The 18,886-nt window shown below is 49.1% G+C and overlaps 1 protein-coding gene across 1 annotated transcript in view; it reads right to left on the bottom strand.

The window, feature by feature from the left end:
* The window catches only part of MYO1D (myosin ID), a 158,070-nt gene that overhangs the window by 95,782 nt on the left and 43,402 nt on the right, over window positions 1-18,886 (bottom strand). The window contains exons 9-14 of the mRNA XM_030232301.2: window positions 17,882-18,027; window positions 17,686-17,800; window positions 16,875-17,045; window positions 12,257-12,327; window positions 9,205-9,279; window positions 7,650-7,782 (exon numbers count right to left, since the gene is read on the bottom strand). Of these exons, the coding sequence (XP_030088161.1) occupies window positions 7,650-7,782; window positions 9,205-9,279; window positions 12,257-12,327; window positions 16,875-17,045; window positions 17,686-17,800; window positions 17,882-18,027 (711 nt within the window). The remainder of the gene's footprint in view (window positions 1-7,649; window positions 7,783-9,204; window positions 9,280-12,256; window positions 12,328-16,874; window positions 17,046-17,685; window positions 17,801-17,881; window positions 18,028-18,886) is intronic.

Raw genomic sequence — 18,886 nt, 5'->3', positions numbered from 1 at the left:
ATCCCACTGGCTTTTGGAGTTCATTCACTTCTTCCTCTTCATGGCTGGCCTTTGCTATCCCACTCCTAACTTTCTTGGTGTGTGGAAAAGCAATTAATAATCAGAGAATCACAAAACATTCTGAGTTAGACCTCAAGGATCATCCAGTCCAACTCCTGCACAGACACCTCAACAATCCCATCCTGGGCATCCCTGAGAGCTCCTGGAGCTCTGGCAGCCTCCAGACCATTCCCTGGGGAGCCTGGGCAGTGCCCAGCACCCTCTGGGGGCAGAACCTTCCCTGAGATCCAGCCTGACCCTCTCCTGGCACAACATCATCTAAAACCCACCGTGGCTTTTCAAATGGTATTCTTCTAACACTAACAGATAAAACCTTTTAAGTGGCCCTTGCAAAAGGAGTGGCACATGCTGCAGGCTGGCAGAGCCCACCCAGCCTCAGCCTCAGGGAGAACTCCAAGAGGATCCAGCAGGGCCCAGTATGGCCAGAGACTGTCAGGGGACATCACAGATGCACACCAGCTGCAGCATTCCAAAGGAGCTCTGACATGGGGACAAAGGGAGAAAAACAGCCAGGGTGACATCTGAACGTGACAAAATGTCACCTCTGATAACCACAGCTGATAACCAGCAATGACCTTTCAGCAACCTGCACCAGATGAAGCAAATGGCTGTGAAATCACCTCTACACTGCCCTGAGGAACCTGAGGGATCCCAAAAAGGAAAGCCCAGGAATTCTCCAGAGGAGCCTGCTCTGTTCCTGCACTCCTGGATGGCCTCAAGAACTCAGTGGTAACAGAGGGGAGGAATGGTCTGGGGGGTGGAGAAAGGGATTGATTTAGTGAGAACAAATGCAAAGCTCCACATTTAGCAGAAACAGTTAATAAAGAATGAAAAACTGATTTGAGTCTGGTGCTAAAGAGATCCAGAAGCTTCAGCTAATGTGAGGCAAATCCATGTTTCAATGTTTTTCTAGGAAAGGGCTCAGGAACAGGAAAATTGCAAGACAAAAACCCCAACACATTTCTAGTTCTCTGAGCATCTCATGCAGCCAGGGCATTGCAGTTCAACTGGGAATGTGAGTCAGGGCAAGAAAGAACAAGAAAAATCAAAAATCCAGCAAATGTGACTCAGAGGAATTGTGGGTTTAGCCTAGAAGAACCAGTCATAGAAGCCCCTGGTGGGAGATTTTGTGTATTTAAAGGATAGACATGAGGAAATGCAAACATTCAGCTTTAGGACAGAGAAGTAATGGTTTTAAGCACAGTATAAAATTTCAAATTAAGCGTCAGGAAAACAAGGAGTGGGAACAGAATGCCTGTGGGAAGGAGGGAACATCCATCAGTGGGGAGAAGAGCCTGCAAAAGGAAGATACAGGCAGAGGTGTCCTCAAACAGGAGGTGAATTAGGTGCACTCCCAAGGTTCCCCTCAGCCCTATTTTCTATGATTTGTCTATTCAGTCTTATTTCTATGATTTGAGGTCACTTAGCCAATCTCAGGATAATAGGAAAGGCCCCAAATGGTCATTTCCCTTCAGTAATGCTGAGGGAACAGGATCACCCATGGCTGTCCTGGCTAGTCCTGACACAACCTGAAGCTTTGCAGCCCCTGGGCCAGCCCAGGGATGAGTGTGAGCCATGACTGGGCCAAGAGAGGCAGGCCTTGGAAAGCAGAGCCTCCTATCCTGAAAGCTGCCACAAGCCACTGCATCTTCCATGTGGGATTAAGCCCTTTTCTGCCCCAGAGATGGGGTCAGACCTGCCCTGTGCTGCATCTGGTGGCAGGATGAATATAAATCACCCAAGTCCCTGCAGGGGGTTGATATCACAAACATCCACAGAACTGCAAAGCCTTGGGAACAGAGCATCCAAATTAAAGCACCATGGAATGGTTTGGGTTGGAAGGGACTGTAAAGATCACCCAGAGCCACCCCCTGCCATGGGCAGGAACACCTTCCACAGTCCCAGGGGGCTCCAGCCTGGCCCTGGACACTTGCAGGGATGGGGCAGCCACAGCTTCTCTAGACATGTCATTAGGAGCAGGAATTCCAGAAGTGTCACTTGGTCACTGCTGACACAGAGCAGCCAGTTCTCATCTCATGATGCCATAGAATCCCCCAGCACAGGCTGGACTGTCAGGCACAGCTCTGCCACTCACAAATACTAAACCCCTCAAAACTCCCCAAATCTGTGACTTCAGGCCCAGCACAAAGGGCAGTGACTGTGCCTGCATTTGATATAAAAAGGCTGAAATCCTTTGGAAAGCAGGAATGGGAAGTGCCTACACAGACAGGAGATCATCTATCAGTGCAATTACAGTGTAATTAAAGCCTCTCAGAAATGACAGCTCCTGGAGTAAATTCTAAAGTAGATTATTCCATGCTTCCAAATCTCCAAGCCCCAGCTCTTCAGGGGGATAATTATGCAGCTCCCATTCTTGCTGTCAGAGAACTGCAGCTTGTAAAGGGAAGAACTGAAATGCAGAGACACAAAGGCCCCAGCTTTGAAAGCTCTTTAGATGTCTAATTGCAGCTGATTTTATTTTTTTTCCATCAAGCTGAGCAACTTTTAGATTTTCAAGTGATAAAAAGAAACCAAACCAGTTTTAAGCCATTGCACCCTAAACAAACTCTTTCTTGAGGGGTTTCTTTTCTGTACTTTATAGCTCCTTACAAGAGAGAAGGGATGGGAAAGGACAGACAAATTTGTGCTGGATGTGTCCAGTCATTCACAATGATGACATTATAACTTAGCAGAGGTGAAGCCTGTCAGTCTGGATAGAAGAGGGGAGAGATGGAAGGAAGAGTCAGACAAAAGGAGTTACAGAGAAGGAGGAGGGAAAAAAAGAAAAGAGATAAGGAGGAGATGCACGTCCAGAGAGTCCCCAGAGAAGACTGTCAGTCACAGCTGGGGCAGCCACAGGGCTTTGTGTGTCAGGATTTACAAAACAGCCACCCAAAATAATCCACCACAGAGAAAAGGGCTTGGGCAGTAAAGCATGTTCATGAGAAATGGCACATGGCAACTGGAAAAGCCAGTTTTTGTTTTGAATGGTTTGGTTTTGGAAAAAACATAGTACTTTTTCCTACCTACAGGAAGTTTTTGCCTAAAAGACTCTGGAAATCTGGAGGATTTCAGCAGCATTGAGATACCAGTGCTGATAAGCCTAATTTAAACTCAGTGTGCTCCAAAACCAGATTTCAGAGAGTCACAGAATTGTTCAGGCTGGAAAAGCCCTCTGAGGTCATCAAACCCAGCTGATCCCAGCACTGAGAGGACACCACTGCCCCCTGTCCCCAAGTGCCACATCCACATAGCTTTTAAATCCCTCAGGGATGGGGACTCCTCCACTACCCTGGGCAGTTGTGCCAATGTCTGACCACCTTCTCCATTAATAAATTTTCCCCAAATCCCCCCTGAGCTCCCCTGGCCCAGCCTGAGGCCGTTCCCTCTGCTCCTGTCCCTGTTCCCTGGAGCAGACCCCAACACCCCCAGCTGTCCCCTCCTGGCAGGAGCTGTGCAGAGCCACAAGGGCCCCCTTGAGCCTCCTTTGCTTCAGGCTGAGCCCCTTCCCAGCTCCCTCAGCCCCTCCTGGGGCTCCAGCCCCTTCCCAGCTCTGCTCCCTGCCCTGGACACCCCCAAGCTCCTCAGTGTCCTTGTTATGGGAGCCCCAAAACTGTCCCCAGGATTGGAGGTGTGGCATTTCCAGCCACCTTTCCAGTGTCTCCATATGGACTTGTGTTTGCAGCAGCTGAAATTAAAACCAGCTCTGAGAACAGCCCCTGCACTGTTAACACCAGTGCCACTGACCCTAGGGAAGCTCCTGAGACACCCCAGTGACCTCAACACCTGCCCCTCCTCTCAGAGACTGCAGAGCTCTGCTTCACCACCAACATTCAGGTGAAAACCAGAATAGCAACAAAAGAGAATTTTAAAGGTTTTTATTTTAAATAGCAGAAAACTTAAATAACTTAAATGCTGCAGTTGCTGCAGCCACAGACTTTGATATTCTGGTGGTGCTGAACTGATGGTTGAACTCAATAATCTTAATTAAATGTCTTTTCCAGCCTTCACAATTCTAAAATTCCAAGATTATTGTTATTCAGATTGGCACTTTTGGAGACTATTCCCCCAAAGGAGGGTTTAAAGATACTCTTGCTACAGCCAAAGCCCTGCAGCTTTCCAGGGAGGCCAAACATGAATATCAATAAAGAGGAGCTCCTGGACTGCCATCCTGTTGAGGACTACAGAAACTGAGCAGATGAATGTGGTCTGAAGGAGTTTTCAGAGAAGCACTGAGGCAGGGCAGCCCAGGTGAGACAGGAGCACTGAATGCACTGGGCACAGCAGGAAATGTCAATAAACCATCAGCCAAGCTGCACAAAACCCAAGCCTATCTGCAACTTGGTTTTTTGAGAAACAGCTGAGAATAACATGAACTGGTGTTACCTCCCCTATGGAACTTTATTCCTCTGACATCCCTGGACCTCAGCAGTTTGTGCAACCCTGTGTTCAGAGCTGTTTCCATCAGCCGTGACCACAGCCTTCCCAAAAAAGTGCTGCAGGGTCCAAGCCACAGTCAAGACACACAGAGAGTGTCACTGTTGATTCCCCACTAGGGCAGCTTCATTCCCAAATTCAGCACAGGAAAAATGAGTAACAGCCCCAGGAAAGGGTGAGAGCACCTGGAACTGCAGTGATGGGGTACCCAAAACAGAGAGTGCCTTCAGCAGCAGTGCTTCCAGCCCAGCAGAAGGAAGAGCCAAGTGTCCAGATTGGCAGTGACTGAGGCAGAGCATCCAGTTCTTTGTGCATAACCAGTATCTTGCTGGCATGGCCTGAATACCCAATTATTGGCTTGCTAATGACATGTACATGTCATTAACTGTCCCAAAAGTCACCTCACAGAGATGCTCAGGGCAGAGCAGGCAGACACAAGCTGTCTGCACTCTGAATTACTGCCTGAAGTACACAAAGATTGTGTTCAGGGGCCTTGTCTAAGGAACCTCCCCAAAATTCAGATCCTTTAAGATGTCACCAGCCTGGCTGCAGGATGGGTCTCACCAACACTCTGAGAGGAGGGGACAGCCAGGGGGGCTCAGGCTCTGCTCCCAGGGAACAGGGACAGCAAGAGGAAACGGCCTCAGACTGGGTCAGGGGAGGTTCAGTTTGGATATTGGGAAAATTTCTACATGGAAGACGTTGTCAAGCCCTGGAAGAGGCTGCCCAGGGCAGTGGTGGAGTCCCCATCCCTGCAAGTGTTCAGAAAAGGTGTGGATGTGGCACTTGAGGGGTCAGTGGTGGCCTTGGCCATGCTGGGGATAAGTTGGACTCAGTCTCAGAGGGCTTTTCCAGCCTGAACAATTCTGTGACTGTGAAATCTGGTCTTGGAGCACGCTGAGTTTAAATTATGCTTATCAGCACTGGCATCTCAACACTAAAGAAATCTTCTTTTCTTCATTGCTATTCAACAGAAAATCACAAAACTACCAACAGCTTCAATATAAGTTTCTCAATGAAAGTTAGGACAGGTAAAGAAAGGGAAAGGACTACACTAAGACTCACTCAGGAACCTCCCAGTGAATATGACTTGGAAACAGCTCCTGCTTGTGCCTACCCCTGGAAAGGCTGGTAATTATGATGGAGATACTGATGATAAATGGATTGAAGGAAATTAATTCCACCCAAGCCAGGCAGCCTTCAGTGAGCAATGCTGGCACCCACTGATTCAAGATGGATAAGGTGGGATTTAAACTCTCCATGCCCTGCTGGGAGCTGCAGGGATTGTTCAAACCACCACAGTGCACAGCATTCTCTGAACTATTCTATTTTTACACCTACCAGGTGGCCTGGAACAATGTTTCCAATAAACAAGGAAAGGAAGTTTTTCCATGGATGCCTGCTGCACTTGCCTGCTCCCAGCTCCCTGCTGTGCCTTGATCACAGCCCTCCCCACAACACCCCCAGTGATTCCTGCTGTCCTGAAGCCCTCCTGGGCTGGGCACAAGGGACCATGGCCACTCTGTAGGACCAGACCTGCAGCACCAAGAAGAAACTTTTCTTTCCACAAGTGCTCCTCTCACAACACAAAGCAACTCCCTGTGCTCCTGGCAGCTCCTGACACCTGTACCAGATTCAGGTCAGGGCCAGCCAGCAGATTATTTGAAAGCTGGACAGATCAGATCAGTTTTGACTCCTTAGGAAACAGACTAAAGCCAGTCCCCATGCCCAGCAGGGTCACAGCCCCCTTCCCAGCTCTGGCAGCTCATGATTTGTCATCCAGGAAAGCTCCTCTTGGCCTGCACAGGCACTCTCTCAGTTTTGACTGCTGGTGCCTATTTTAGTAAGGTCTGGCCTTGGGCTGGGCTCACAGGGGCATCTTCTCAGGAGCCCTGAGGCAAAACCTTCTGGGGGAGCCACAGGGCTCCACTCCCCACTGGGGCCCAGCTGGCACCTCCAGGCAGCTTTGGTGGGTCCCTGACCCTCCTGCAGAGCTCAGATCAAACCCACTCCTGTACAGGAACACACAAAAATACAGAATCATGGAATCACAGAATGTCCTTTGTTGGGAGGACCCCCAGAGATCACCCAGTCAAACTCCTGGCTCTGCACAATCCCACCCCTGGGAGAATTGTCCAGCTGCTCCTGGGCTGGGACCATTCCCTGGGGAGCCTGGACAGTGCCCAGCACCCTCTGGGGAGACCCAGGTGTGAGTTCATGTCCTAACTCTGGACACAAGAAGTGAGGGCAGCTCTCTCCTCCTGTGCAGAGCCAGCACTGGGTGCCCGTGCTCTGACCCATCTCCTTTGCTCCCACAGCTCCTGAGAAGACACTCAGAGCACTCATTGCTCAATTATTCTGAATGTGGACACCCCCCAGCACCCTGGGCTCTCTGTTCATCTCTTGTGGGCTGTACCTCAGTGCCAGGAGTCCAGCAAGGCCACCCAGCTCCAGTAACACCCCAGTACTGCTCAGGGGTCTCAGCTCAGCTCCCAGGGCTTGCTCAGCCAGCAGCTCTTCCCAGATTATCCCCTTCCCCACCTTCCATCACTCAAAGTGGTGCTTGCCCAAGCAATGCCTTCTACCATCAAACTGAAATATGGGCTGAAAGAAAAGCTTTCCCTCCTCACCCTCTGGCATGGCAAAGAGGAGGAAAGAAGGAGCTCACACAGGTCTGTATTGCACTCCCACTGGCATGGGAAGCCAGGGAGAATCTCTCCACCATGAACAGCATCCTCTGGGCCCTCTGCCCAAAGAGCTTTGCTAAACATGACATCACAACAACAACAACAACAACAACAACAACCACCATGAAAGTTTAGGACAGGTAAAGGAAGGAAAAGGACTACACTGAGACACAGGAACCTCCCAGGGAATTTGACTTGGAACCACAACCACAACCCTAAGACAGACTGGCTTTCCTACAAGTGAAAGATACACAGCTCATGGAGGAGCCAAAAATCCACCTTCTTCATGGGGGATGGAGGTGACCCTGCCCAGCCAAAGCCTGTTTGGCACAGACAAGGCTACTCTGCCTTTGATCAGCTTAGCTCCTGATGGATGGCAGCAATGGGAAGGTGGGAATCTCTCCAGGGAGAAGCCACACTCTTCTCATCAGGAGTCAGAGTCAATTTTGAAACAGGAATCTTTACCTTCAGAGTCAGGTTGTCCACCAGGGCAATCATGGAGTTCTTGAACAGAGTAGCTGCTGTCAGAGGTCTCTTGGTGACCTCAGTGATGCTCAGTTTCCCCTCAGGCCACATCATCTTCAACACAGGGTTGGAGCTACAAGAGAATCTCTTTAATTGCAGTCTCCCAGCACTTCCACTGCACTGACAATCCAACAGTTGGTCTCTACTCAGACCCACTGCTGCCTCCAGCTCACAGGGCATCACCCAAGCCAGGGTGAGACCCCTGGGCACTGCATTTCATGCTCTTAAGAGCAAGTTCAAGCTTCCAACTGAATATTCTGAAAAAACAGCCAGCACATTCTCCCTTCAGATCACGATGTGCAGGAATAGGACAGAGAAAATCCCATCAAAGGCAGGGGCTGCTTCACTGGCACAACAGAAATAATTTAATCAACACAAAAGAGAGGGAGACCCACACCACCCTTCCTTAGAACCTGTCACCTGTGTTCAAGCTGCATTTCTGCACCTCTCTTGATATATAAAGTAATTTATACACTTTAGCCTGCATTTCTGAAGAGTTCAGGGTGAGGTAAACTGGCCCTGATGGATGGCAAGAGTTCAGGAACAAACAGAAACTGAGCACATTTACAGCAATCTAATGGCCAATCTGTCCCAGGCTTTAAAGTGCTGGAAGTGGTGTTTGGGAACAGGATTTTCCAGAGACTTCTGAGAAAACAGGCTAAATTTGATAAAACCACACAGCAAATATTTTGCAAGGTTTCTGGTCAATGGGAAGTGTTGAAAACAGGAACAGTGGGACTGCTCAGTGGAGCACAGCCAGCCAGCCCAAAGGGCTGCAGACCAATTTAACATCTGTACAGGTAAACAGAGCCCACCACTGCAGGGTGTTTGTGCCCACTGTCCTCTGAGCAGAGCCCCTGAAAGGTGCAGATTACAAAATTAGGACATGTTTAGTGTCAGGTGAAGAAAAATGGCTCCATGGGGACATCCACTCACATTCTGACAGGATTTCAAATCTGCTTCTCAAGGAACTTTTGCTTGCCCAACACGTGACCTCATAGTTTGCACTTCTCACATCACTGCAGACATGAAAGGATTCACATCTGTCTCCCCATTTTCTTTCTAAACAGGGTGTTTTAGGTGGGGCTGAGGATTTCTGTTGTTGACCAAAGCCCCCCAGTATCTTCAGCACTGATTGCAGACAGAGCAGTGATGGTAAATCTGCAATGGGTTAATGACAAATCAGGCAGCATAAGCAAGCTCTGCACTGTCTTGATTGCACAATCAGTTGGTTTCAAAAAAAATCACTTTTAATTCTGTTCAATTAAAGGCTGCATCAGAACAGAAACATGTACAGAATAGGGACTTTAACCTGAAAAATCCAACTAACAGCCTCTGGGTCATGGGAGATGTACAAAGATCAAATCCCAAAGCAATCTGTTTATTCACACACACTGAAGACAGAATCACTGAAAACCTGAGTCTCTGATAGCATCACTCCACAAAGAAGGATTCTGAAAAATCAGATTAAAATTCACCTCATAAATATTCTTACCTGTTGTACATGAGGCGTTTGAAGTCTTGAAATAAAGTGTCCTTGTTTTTATCAATGAATCCAGTGACAGAGTAACTAAAAAATAAAGGATAACCAGAGTTAATTGCAAAGTAGCAAAGTCCTTCTGTGAGCTGCTAGTGGCTGAGGAATCAGCATCCCTGCACTCCTACAAACACAACAGATGCTAATCCAGCCCTGCTCCCAGCCTATCACTAATGGCTGCAGGAGCAGAGTGTGAGACTTGGCTCCTTGGGCCCAGCTCCCACCTCCAGCACAGGAACAGCACACCTGGCTCCAGAGAGCTCCTGGAACAGGAACAGCACACCTGGCTCCAGAGAGCTCCTGGAGCAGGAACAGCACACCTGGCTCCAGAGAGCTCCTGGAACAGGAACAACACACCTGGCTCCAGAGAGCTCCTGGAACAGGAACAACACACCTGGCTCCAGAGAGCTCCTGGAACAGGAACAGCACACCTGGCTCCAGAGAGCTCCAGGAGCAGGAACAGCACACCTGGCTCCAGAGAGCTCCTGGAGCAGGAACAGCACACCTGGCTCCAGAGAGCTCCTGGAACAGGAACAGCACACCTGGCTCTAGAGAGCTCCTGGAACAGGAACAGCACACCTGGCTCTAGAGAGCTCCTGGAACAGGAACAGCACACCTGGCTCCAGAGAGCTCCTGGAACAGGAACAGCACACCTGGCTCCAGAGAGCTCCTGGAGCAGGAACAGCACACCTGGCTCCAGAGAGCTCCAGGAGCAGGAACAGCACACCTGGCTCCAGAGAACTCCTGGAACAGGAACAGCACACCTGGCTCTAGAGAGCTCCAGGAGCAGGAACAGCACACCTGGCTCCAGAGAGCTCCTGGAGCAGGAACAGCACACCTGGCTCTAGAGAGCTCCTGGAACAGGAACAGCACACCTGGCTCTAGAGAGCTCCTGGAACAGGAACAGCACACCTGGCTCTAGAGAGCTCCTGGAACAGGAACAGCACACCTGGCTCCAGAGAGCTCCTGGAACAGGAACAGCACACCTGGCTCCAGAGAGCTCCTGGAACAGGAACAGCACACCTGGCTCCAGAGACTCCTGGAGCAGGAACAGCACACCTGGCTCTAGAGAGCTCCTGGAACAGGAACAGCACACCTGGCTCCAGAGAGCTCCTGGAACAGGAACAGCACACCTGGCTCCAGAGTGCTCCTGGAACAGGAACAGCACACCTGGCTCCAGAGAGCTCCTGGAGCAGGAACAGCACACCTGGCTCCAGAGAACTCCTGGAACAGGAACAGCACACCTGGCTCCAGAGAGCTCCTGGAACAGGAACAGCACACCTGGCTCCAGAGAACTCCTGGAACAGGAACAGCACACCTGGCTCCAGAGAGCTCCTGGAACAGGAACAGCACACCTGGCTCCAGAGAGCTCCTGGAGCTGTGCAGTGCTGGCTGAGACACCTCCCAGCACCTGGGCAGGGGTTAGATGGCCTAATTCAGGAGTTACACTCGGGATTCTGTCTCCAAACTGAGTGTGTCTGTTTGTGTTAAATCCTAGAGAAATTCAGGTTTGTTTTCAATCTGTGCAGTCTGCCCCTCTCTCAGTGGAGAGTCTGAGTTCCAGAGCAGCCTCTGAGTAGTGACTGATTTCCAGGGAGCTGCCCTGGAAATCAGCACACACAGAAACACACACACTTTAGATTCCCTCCTTCCTCTATTCCCACAGGAACACCACTGGAGGAGGTCACTGTTCCAGGGTTTCGTCCCTTCTCCAGGTCTCAAGGCAGGCAGTGCTCTCTTCTCACAGAAAAGCTCCAAAGTCTCTTCATTCAGTGACTCCCATGCAAATGTTTCCTGAGCTCCAGATCCCACCCTGGGAAGCTGCACCCAACCTACTGACTCTGGGATCAACCCACAGCCTGCAAATCCCTGTATGGAGCCATCCTCAAATCACTGAGTCATGGAATAGGACCTTTTAAATGGCACCCAGCGACACCCCTGCCATGGCACAAACACCTCCCACTGTCCCAGGTGGCTCCAATCCCCAATGTCCAACCTGGCCTTGGGCACTGCCAGGGATCCAGGGGCAGCCACAGCTGCTGTAGGCACCTTGTGCCAGGGCCTGCCCACATCAAGTCTTAGGGCTCCATGTGAGATCTGGGCCTGAACTATCTGTGATTCCTTCCACATTTCAGTTTTATTGTACACCATTTGTCAGCCACTGGCAGTTCAGAAGGTTCAGCCATTAAGAAGGTTCAGCACCTTGTATTTTCTCCTCCAAAACCCCATAAAATCAGGGATGTCTGTCAGGAACTGCACAGCAAAGACTCCAGAAGATAACCTGCTTGTGCTGTATGGGCTCTAGTCTGATCACACTGGTTGTCCTTGGAAATTAAAGGTAAAATTAATCCCAAGGTAAAAGAAATCATAAATTCTTCCTTCAGTAACTCCCTTTCTTCTGACATGGGAAGTTACACAAATCCTAAACCATTAAATTACTCTAATGATATTCCACACAACAGCTTTCCCAGCAAATGGTTTCTACCATGTGCATCCTTCACTTCCACTCACTCTCCATTCCCAGTGCTGTCACCTCCTGCACTTGTTCCTGCAGGCTCCTGGCAAACACTTCCCAACTCTCTGCCCTGATCCCTCCTGCAGATTATCTCTCCCTTGGGCTTCCAGCCTGCTTCAACTGATTGGAGAATTTAAAGTCAGAGTTATATAATCACACCAAACAGATGTCTAAACCAGACTTTATTAGCTCAGAGTAGCTTTCTTGCATAAACACTGCTGCCTTTTTTCCCTTTTTCTTCCCCTGGAGCACTGCTCTCCCCTCACTCCCACCCCTCACTCTCCTTTTGTTTCACTCCAAGTACAAATTCTCACTCTGTAGAGCAAGGCACCAGCAGAAGATTTAATTGATAAGCAAGTGCTGCACTCTGTAATTGCGTGTGACAGCTATTCTGGCTTGCACCAGAAGCAGCAGTAAATCAGAATATTGTACCACTTCAGAGCTGCTGGGAAGACAAAAATAAAATGTGCAGCTTTATTTCAGAAGGAAACTCACATCACATCCCCGGCGTAGTGCTTGATCCGGAAGTCTCTGTCGAACTCCAGCGTTTTGTCTGTGGCACAAAGCTGAAACAAATTCACTTCCATTAAAATACCACCCATGGACTGATATTAAAACATCAGCCCTGGATTTACAAGCTCCATGGAAGAGCAACCTGCCTTCAAAATAGCACTGGGAACTACAGGAATTCCACTTTCTATGGGCATGTGCAGATGCAAAGCCACTGCTGGAAAATGTTTTCATGGATGCACTGTAAGAACATGTGCTTGTACAAATGGAGCTGCAAGAGCCTATAATTTTATGAAGAAATTGATACTATCTCAGAAACACCATTATGCAAAAAGAACACCCGTGCCTATAGAGAAACATTGCACCCACGAGTTAATTTATTACTTTTTAAAGTCTTTCTTTATTTAAAGTCTTTTGCAATTGCAGTGTAACTCCTCTGCAGAGAAACGGGCCAACTGCTGTGACAGCAGCAAGGCTTGTTCAGTCCCAGATCCCTCCTGGTCATCTGACACCCCTCAGACAGGGAACCCCCTGCAGACCCACTGCTCCAGGCTCAAATTCCCATCCCATTCCCATCCCATCCCATTCCTTCTGTACAACAGGAGATGCCCAGTGCCCACGTGGCAGCTGTTCAGCAGCAGTGCTTGTAACACACTCATCCCTTCAGTAATAGCAGGAGCCAAAAAAATCCATCAGGGTTGGCTTGATTAAAAAGGGAGTATGAGATAAGAATGAGGATTTTGTTACAGGCAAAAGGAGCAGGAGATAAATTAAGTCTTTGCAGGCAGAATTTAACAACACCAAGGGCTATGAGCAGATATCTGCTATCCACAAAAAGTCTTGGAGAAATTAAAGAGGAAATTATCACGGTTGAAATAAAGGGCAGTAAGGATGATTAGGAGCAGGGAGATACACTCCAAAAATTCACCTGCGTCCAAGAACACAAAATACATTGGCTCAAACTGTAAGAACAGGTGAACAAACCAGAATATATTTTGCACAAAATTAATCAGAAGGAGGAGGTCATGGAGTGTGAGTACCAAGGTCCCCAGGAGGTCCCAGAGGTGTTGGAAGTCCAGCATGGCAGGAGCAGAGAGCACCAGGAGCTGCAGAGCTGATGGATGACCAAGGTGCAGCAGAACACAGGGAAAATGAAGAACTGAGGCAATACCAGGGAAACAAAGCCATTTTTCTTGCTGCAGCTTTGCTCTCAGCAGGGGGCTGGGGAGTGCCTTTTCCAGCTACCCAAACACACAGCTCAAACCAAGAGGTAAATACCAAATGGCAGCAGAAATGTGCCTGTGCTACCAGACAGGGCACAGCTGGCAGTACAAGCTCCTCTAAAGCTCATCCAGCTCTAGAGAGGCTGGAAGGAGCCATAACAGCAGTCAGGGATTTTGTTGTTTGCTGGTTTGGCTTTTTCCAAAGGAGTGATTCTGTCCCAGCTTTGTGTTTCATGGACAAAGCAGTTGAAATTAGTGAAAAAAAGCCAGCAAATCCATTGATACAGTGGATCACCTGCCTGGGTTTCTGTGAGCCCTTCCAGCAGACTCCTCACTGCCAGCTCACAGCATCCATGTGAGTAAAGACAGGAGAAAGGTGTTGGAAAGATGGGAATCCTGTGGGAGCCTGGCCTGAATCTGTGCTTTCACAGCATCTGAAATGAGCCATAATCTGAGGGCAAGGGGAAGGTCATAGGGCTGGGTGGGGGCACTCAGTCACTGAGGGCTGGCTGGGAAGAGCTAAATGAGGGCACAGCAGAGCAAATGAACTCCCCAGCAGGGCAGGGATTCCCACTGAGAAAGGGCAAAGTTCACAGGAACCGATGGGCCCCAAACCATCCCTTCCTGACTCAACAGGGATCTTAAATGTCCTCGTTCATCTCAAAAAGGACACTGAGAACTGGGAGAGGCTTAAAGGGCAAAACCCATCCCCTGCTGCTGACTGACTGCCTTGGGAGGATGGGCCAACAAACTCAGCTTCCCCAGGTTAGGAAAGAAATGCCAGAGATGATGGCAAAACATATGGAGATGATGTTGTGGAAGAGGAAGAGAACTGTGTTTTGCCATTTAAATCTAGGAGGTGAGAGGTTGATCTAAAATGGAAAAGGGAGGAGGAAGGGAAACAGAGAGGAAAGGTATCTGAGCTGTGGAATTCTTTGTTGATCTAAAAACCAAGAAGACCACACAAAAACCCTGTTAAGAAGAGCAGGAGGTTCCTGGGCTGCTCCTGAAGAAGGGGAGCATGTCAGGTTGTCAGTACACATTTGCCCTGTGTTGGGCTCTCACTTGGGCATCCACCACTGTCCAGTGTCTCAGGAGACACAACACCAGGTGGACTGGAATGGACCTTCTGATACTCTTCCCTTCACAATCAGTTTGTTGAGATTGATGCTTTCCACAATTTGAAGACTGAGGCATTCATGGACTGTCACTGCACTTGATCCTTCCAAAGTATAATATCAACAAAATAAATGGAACTTGGAGAGGTTGAGGATACAAATGGTGATATTGGGAAGGGCCACTAGAACAGCTGGCACATCTGCACATCCAGCATTAGACAAACCCGAGGAGGACACCCCATGCTCCAGGAACACAAAATTGTGCCCCAAATTCTGCTGGTGGAAGTGTTAAGCAGCATTGTCCTGGCTCGCTTGGCCTTCCCCAGGACAAGGGCGCCGGCAGCGCGGAGCAGCCGGGTACACAAAGTAGGACACGACTATTTAGGGCACCACAGCCCCCCAGAGCTTCTCCACATGGAGCCTGTGTGCAGCATGCTCTGCAGGGAGCAGTGGAGCATGAACTGGGCTGAGGGATGGGAGCTGTTCCCAACACATGCACTTTAACTCTCAGGGAACAGCTCCCATCTGTGTGGAACTTTACAGGATCTGCATGGAACCACTGCAGTCTGCAAAGGCAGGAGAGATGGAATTAAGCACTTTGTCTTAATCCAAGTTAGAAAAGCCTGGCTCAGAAGGCACAGGCTTCCCACAGCAGTTCTGGGTGGGACTGAAGAAGAGCTCTGAGGTGCTGGGATGTCTGCAGAGATGTGATGGGGAGAAAAGATAATAATTATGCCGAGAGGTTTATGGGTCAATGTTTTCAAGGCTCTATTGATTTAACTAAAAATTAGCAAGCCAGGCAGATCCATCAGCCCCTCCATAAACATTATTTATAGCAGGATGCCTTGCCTCCCTCTCAGCCTGTGCAAGCAGTTTCTGACAACGCCACCTCCTGCTGAGGAACGCTGCAGCTGGCAATGCTGCCCTTTAATGTCTCCTTGCTGGGAGGGGACTCCCAAAGGCAAGGACTTGAGCAGATTTTATTTTTAAATGTTCATTTTATAGCCTCCCATAGCACCTCCTGAAATTCCATCCCCTTCTGCCACTGCACTAAAGGACCACCTGCTCCCTCTGTGGCAGAGCCCCTTCCCCTGGGCAGATGTGGAGGCAAGGACAGAACAGAAATCAAACTCCTCTCTGACATCCACTGACCAGACAGCTCCAGAAACTGGACCACTCCCCAGCACCCTATTGCAGAGGATCCCAGACTTCATCCCACAAGGACTACCACTGAAGGAAGCAGTTTGTATTCAACCAGGAGCCCAGGCCAGGCCTCACACTTGTTTTCAGGTGGGTTTTCTCAGAATGTTCCATGTCACTGCTCGGGCACGTAACATGGGGGTCAGAACTGGGATCAAGCTCCCTGTCTCCCTCCCTGAGCTCAGGTGCACCTGGCAGGTGTGCATCAGGTGTGCTGCAGCAAAAGGGCATTTAAGGAAAATTATTATCTGGGAGGAAAAAGTGGGTTTGGTTTACTTTCATCCTGGCCTCTCCTCAGACAGCCCCAGCCAGATCCATTGTTTATCCCAGGCCTCCCAGAGGCAGCCTTTAGCACATATCTTACACAACCAGGCTAATTTGGTACTTCTGACCTACATAAAATATTGTGCTGGGGTGGGAGGGAGCAGGGGGGACCAGCACTCTGAGCCATACAGTTTACACAATGTTTCTGAGTAGAGACACATCAAACTAAAGGCCCTTATTTGATTACTCTGTGTGAAAGATTCTCAAATTAATCAGGCTGGTGACTATTTTGCAATCTGCTGCCAAGTGAGGAATAAATGAAGCCTTTTAATTCGCCCATTGTAGCCCAGACAAAGGCAGGCGAGGGGCCTGGGTGCTCTGAGGTGCAGTGGGAGACAAGCACGTTCTGCAGCCAATGAGGATGAAAAAAGCCCAAATCACAGCGCTGTAATAATGCAGGAGTGTGAATAATTTCACTGTCACTATGTATTAGAGCAGCCTGGGAAGAACAACACGTGGGCCGAGCCGGCGTATCGATTGGTTCCAGATGACATCATGGTATGTCAAGGCACGAGCTCAGGCTCCTTTTATCCCGGAATAAAAGGGATGAGCCACTGCATGTGCTGGAGCTCCCTCTGCCGGGTTCCTCTGCGGCTGGAGCTGCTCCGGGCTCCTCATCTCACACTCAGTCGCAGTGATTCCAACCCAGCACCCCCCGTAAGCCCCTTTTCCTCATTTCCACTCCACATCAGAACATGGGGAAGGGACAGCAGAGGAACAACAGGGTCTGTGGGTTACCTTCCTGCTGGAGAAGTGTGCGTGCTTCCCCAGTTTGTTGTTGAGGGCCTCGAGGAACATCTCATCCGTGACTTTCCCCACGTTCATGCAGGCATCGTCCAGAATGGCAATGATCCCTTTGTGCTGCTGCTCCACCAGGTCCACGATAACCTGGTTGTTGAAGTAATCAATCTGCAGGAAACAAAGGACAGGGGTGTTGGTGACCTTGGCTGCAGAAATGGGAGGGTACCAGTGCTGGCCATAGCAGCCAGTGTGACAGCAAGGAGCAATCAGCTCTGAATGTGCAGATCTCAGATTCCAGATAAAGCAGGTTGCTCTCCTACACTGAACAGCACAGAAAGTGATTTTTCAAATCCCGCAGATACATCTCAAGATCTCTGCTGCAAAATGCTCTTTAAAATGTCTTTTACAATTCAGCTGTGTGCAGTCACCACAGTGACACTGCACATCCTGTCCTTGGCATTCTGAAGCGAGTATGAACAGAAAAAGTCAAGATTTTTACATATTACCATCAACAACTAGAAAAATCTATAAGCACTCAGCACAGAAACCCACAGTTACATGTGTGGCATCACAGAGGTACCACATTAGGTTTCATCTGAGACCTGGTGTCCCATATTTTCCCAAGGAGACACGTGGTGAGGTGACTGGGGAGCTCCTGCCCCAGCCTGATCCCAGCCTGGCAGGACAGCTGGCAGGGACACAGATGTCCCATCAACTGGAGCCTGCATGTGGAACAGCTTCAGGTCCAGCACTTGTGCTGGTACACTGACCTCATACCGACCTCTCCCTCCCGTGCCAAAGCACTCACATGCTTCCAGGGAATTCCCTCTCGCTGGTACTCCTCCTGCTCCTGCTTTAGAACCAGCTGAATGAAGAGCTGCTGCAGCTTTTCATTGCAGTAATTAATGCAGAATTGTTCAAAGCTGCAAAAACATGAGAAGAAAGGATGATGAGCGTTCTGGGAAAGGCAAAGGCACAACACTGGGCTTTAGAAGGTGACTCACCTGTTATTGTCAAATATCTCAAAGCCATAGATATCCAGGACCCCAATGACTGTGTTCTTGCCATGCACTGTGGTGTCGTAGTTCTTCACCTCGATGACATCGTTGATGTGTGTCACAATCCAGCAGAAGAGACGCTCGTAAATGGCCTGCAGGAAACACAGACTGAGGGCTCCTGCCTGCACCTGCCTCAGCTCTTCCCAGGAAATTCCACACAGCTCATTCCAGGCCTCCATCAAAGCTCCAGGTCATGTTCTGCTGAAAGTGAGCAGCTACTGACTGAAGAAAATATTCTATGGAAGTATTTATTTTCTTTATTCCAAAACTCATTTATACCAAGTTAATATCCCAGTGAGGTCACTGGGTGCAGCAGTTCCCTGATTTGATTCCAGTCAGCTTTTCAGCTGCCTAATAAGTACCATTCCTGAGAATTATTTAACAATAGTGAAGAGCAAGAGAGAGGTCAGTCACAGAAACTCAACAACTGAGCACAATGACAGGAAAATAATCCTGTTCACCTTTCACAAAGATAATGTTCTGTAGGCAGAGGTGTCTTCAAAGTCTTCATGTTCAAAATGTGCTGTGAAGCTGGGTAAACATTATCTCAGGAAAAGAAGTCAAGTTAATTATCAATGACCTTCATAACTTCACCCATTCCTCCCTTATAATTTGATTTCTTAGCAGAGGAGGAACAATTGTCACTCCTGCCATCAGTACTCACTTTTCCTGTGGAAGGTGTCCCTGCCCATGGCAGGGGGTTGGAATGAGATTGTCTTTAAGGTCACTTCAACCCAAACCATTCTACAATTCTTCATAAAAAATATTTAAAAATACCACTTTGTGTTTCCAACATGAATTCTAGATGTTACCGTTCCAATCTCTACTCTTTGAATTTAACTGCAACGTGAAGTTGAGGATCTCATTTCACAGCAAATTCCTCCCTGTAGGACACATTTGCAGATGCCTGCCACTGCTGGTTGTGGGAATGGATCTCTGCTGGAAGGGTAG

The sequence above is a fragment of the Serinus canaria genome, chromosome 27, assembly GCF_022539315.1.
Source record: "Serinus canaria isolate serCan28SL12 chromosome 27, serCan2020, whole genome shotgun sequence".
Taxonomy (NCBI): Eukaryota; Metazoa; Chordata; class Aves; order Passeriformes; family Fringillidae; genus Serinus; species Serinus canaria.
The sequence above is the reverse complement of the archived record's forward strand: the minus strand, read 5'-3'. Positions and strand labels throughout refer to the sequence as shown.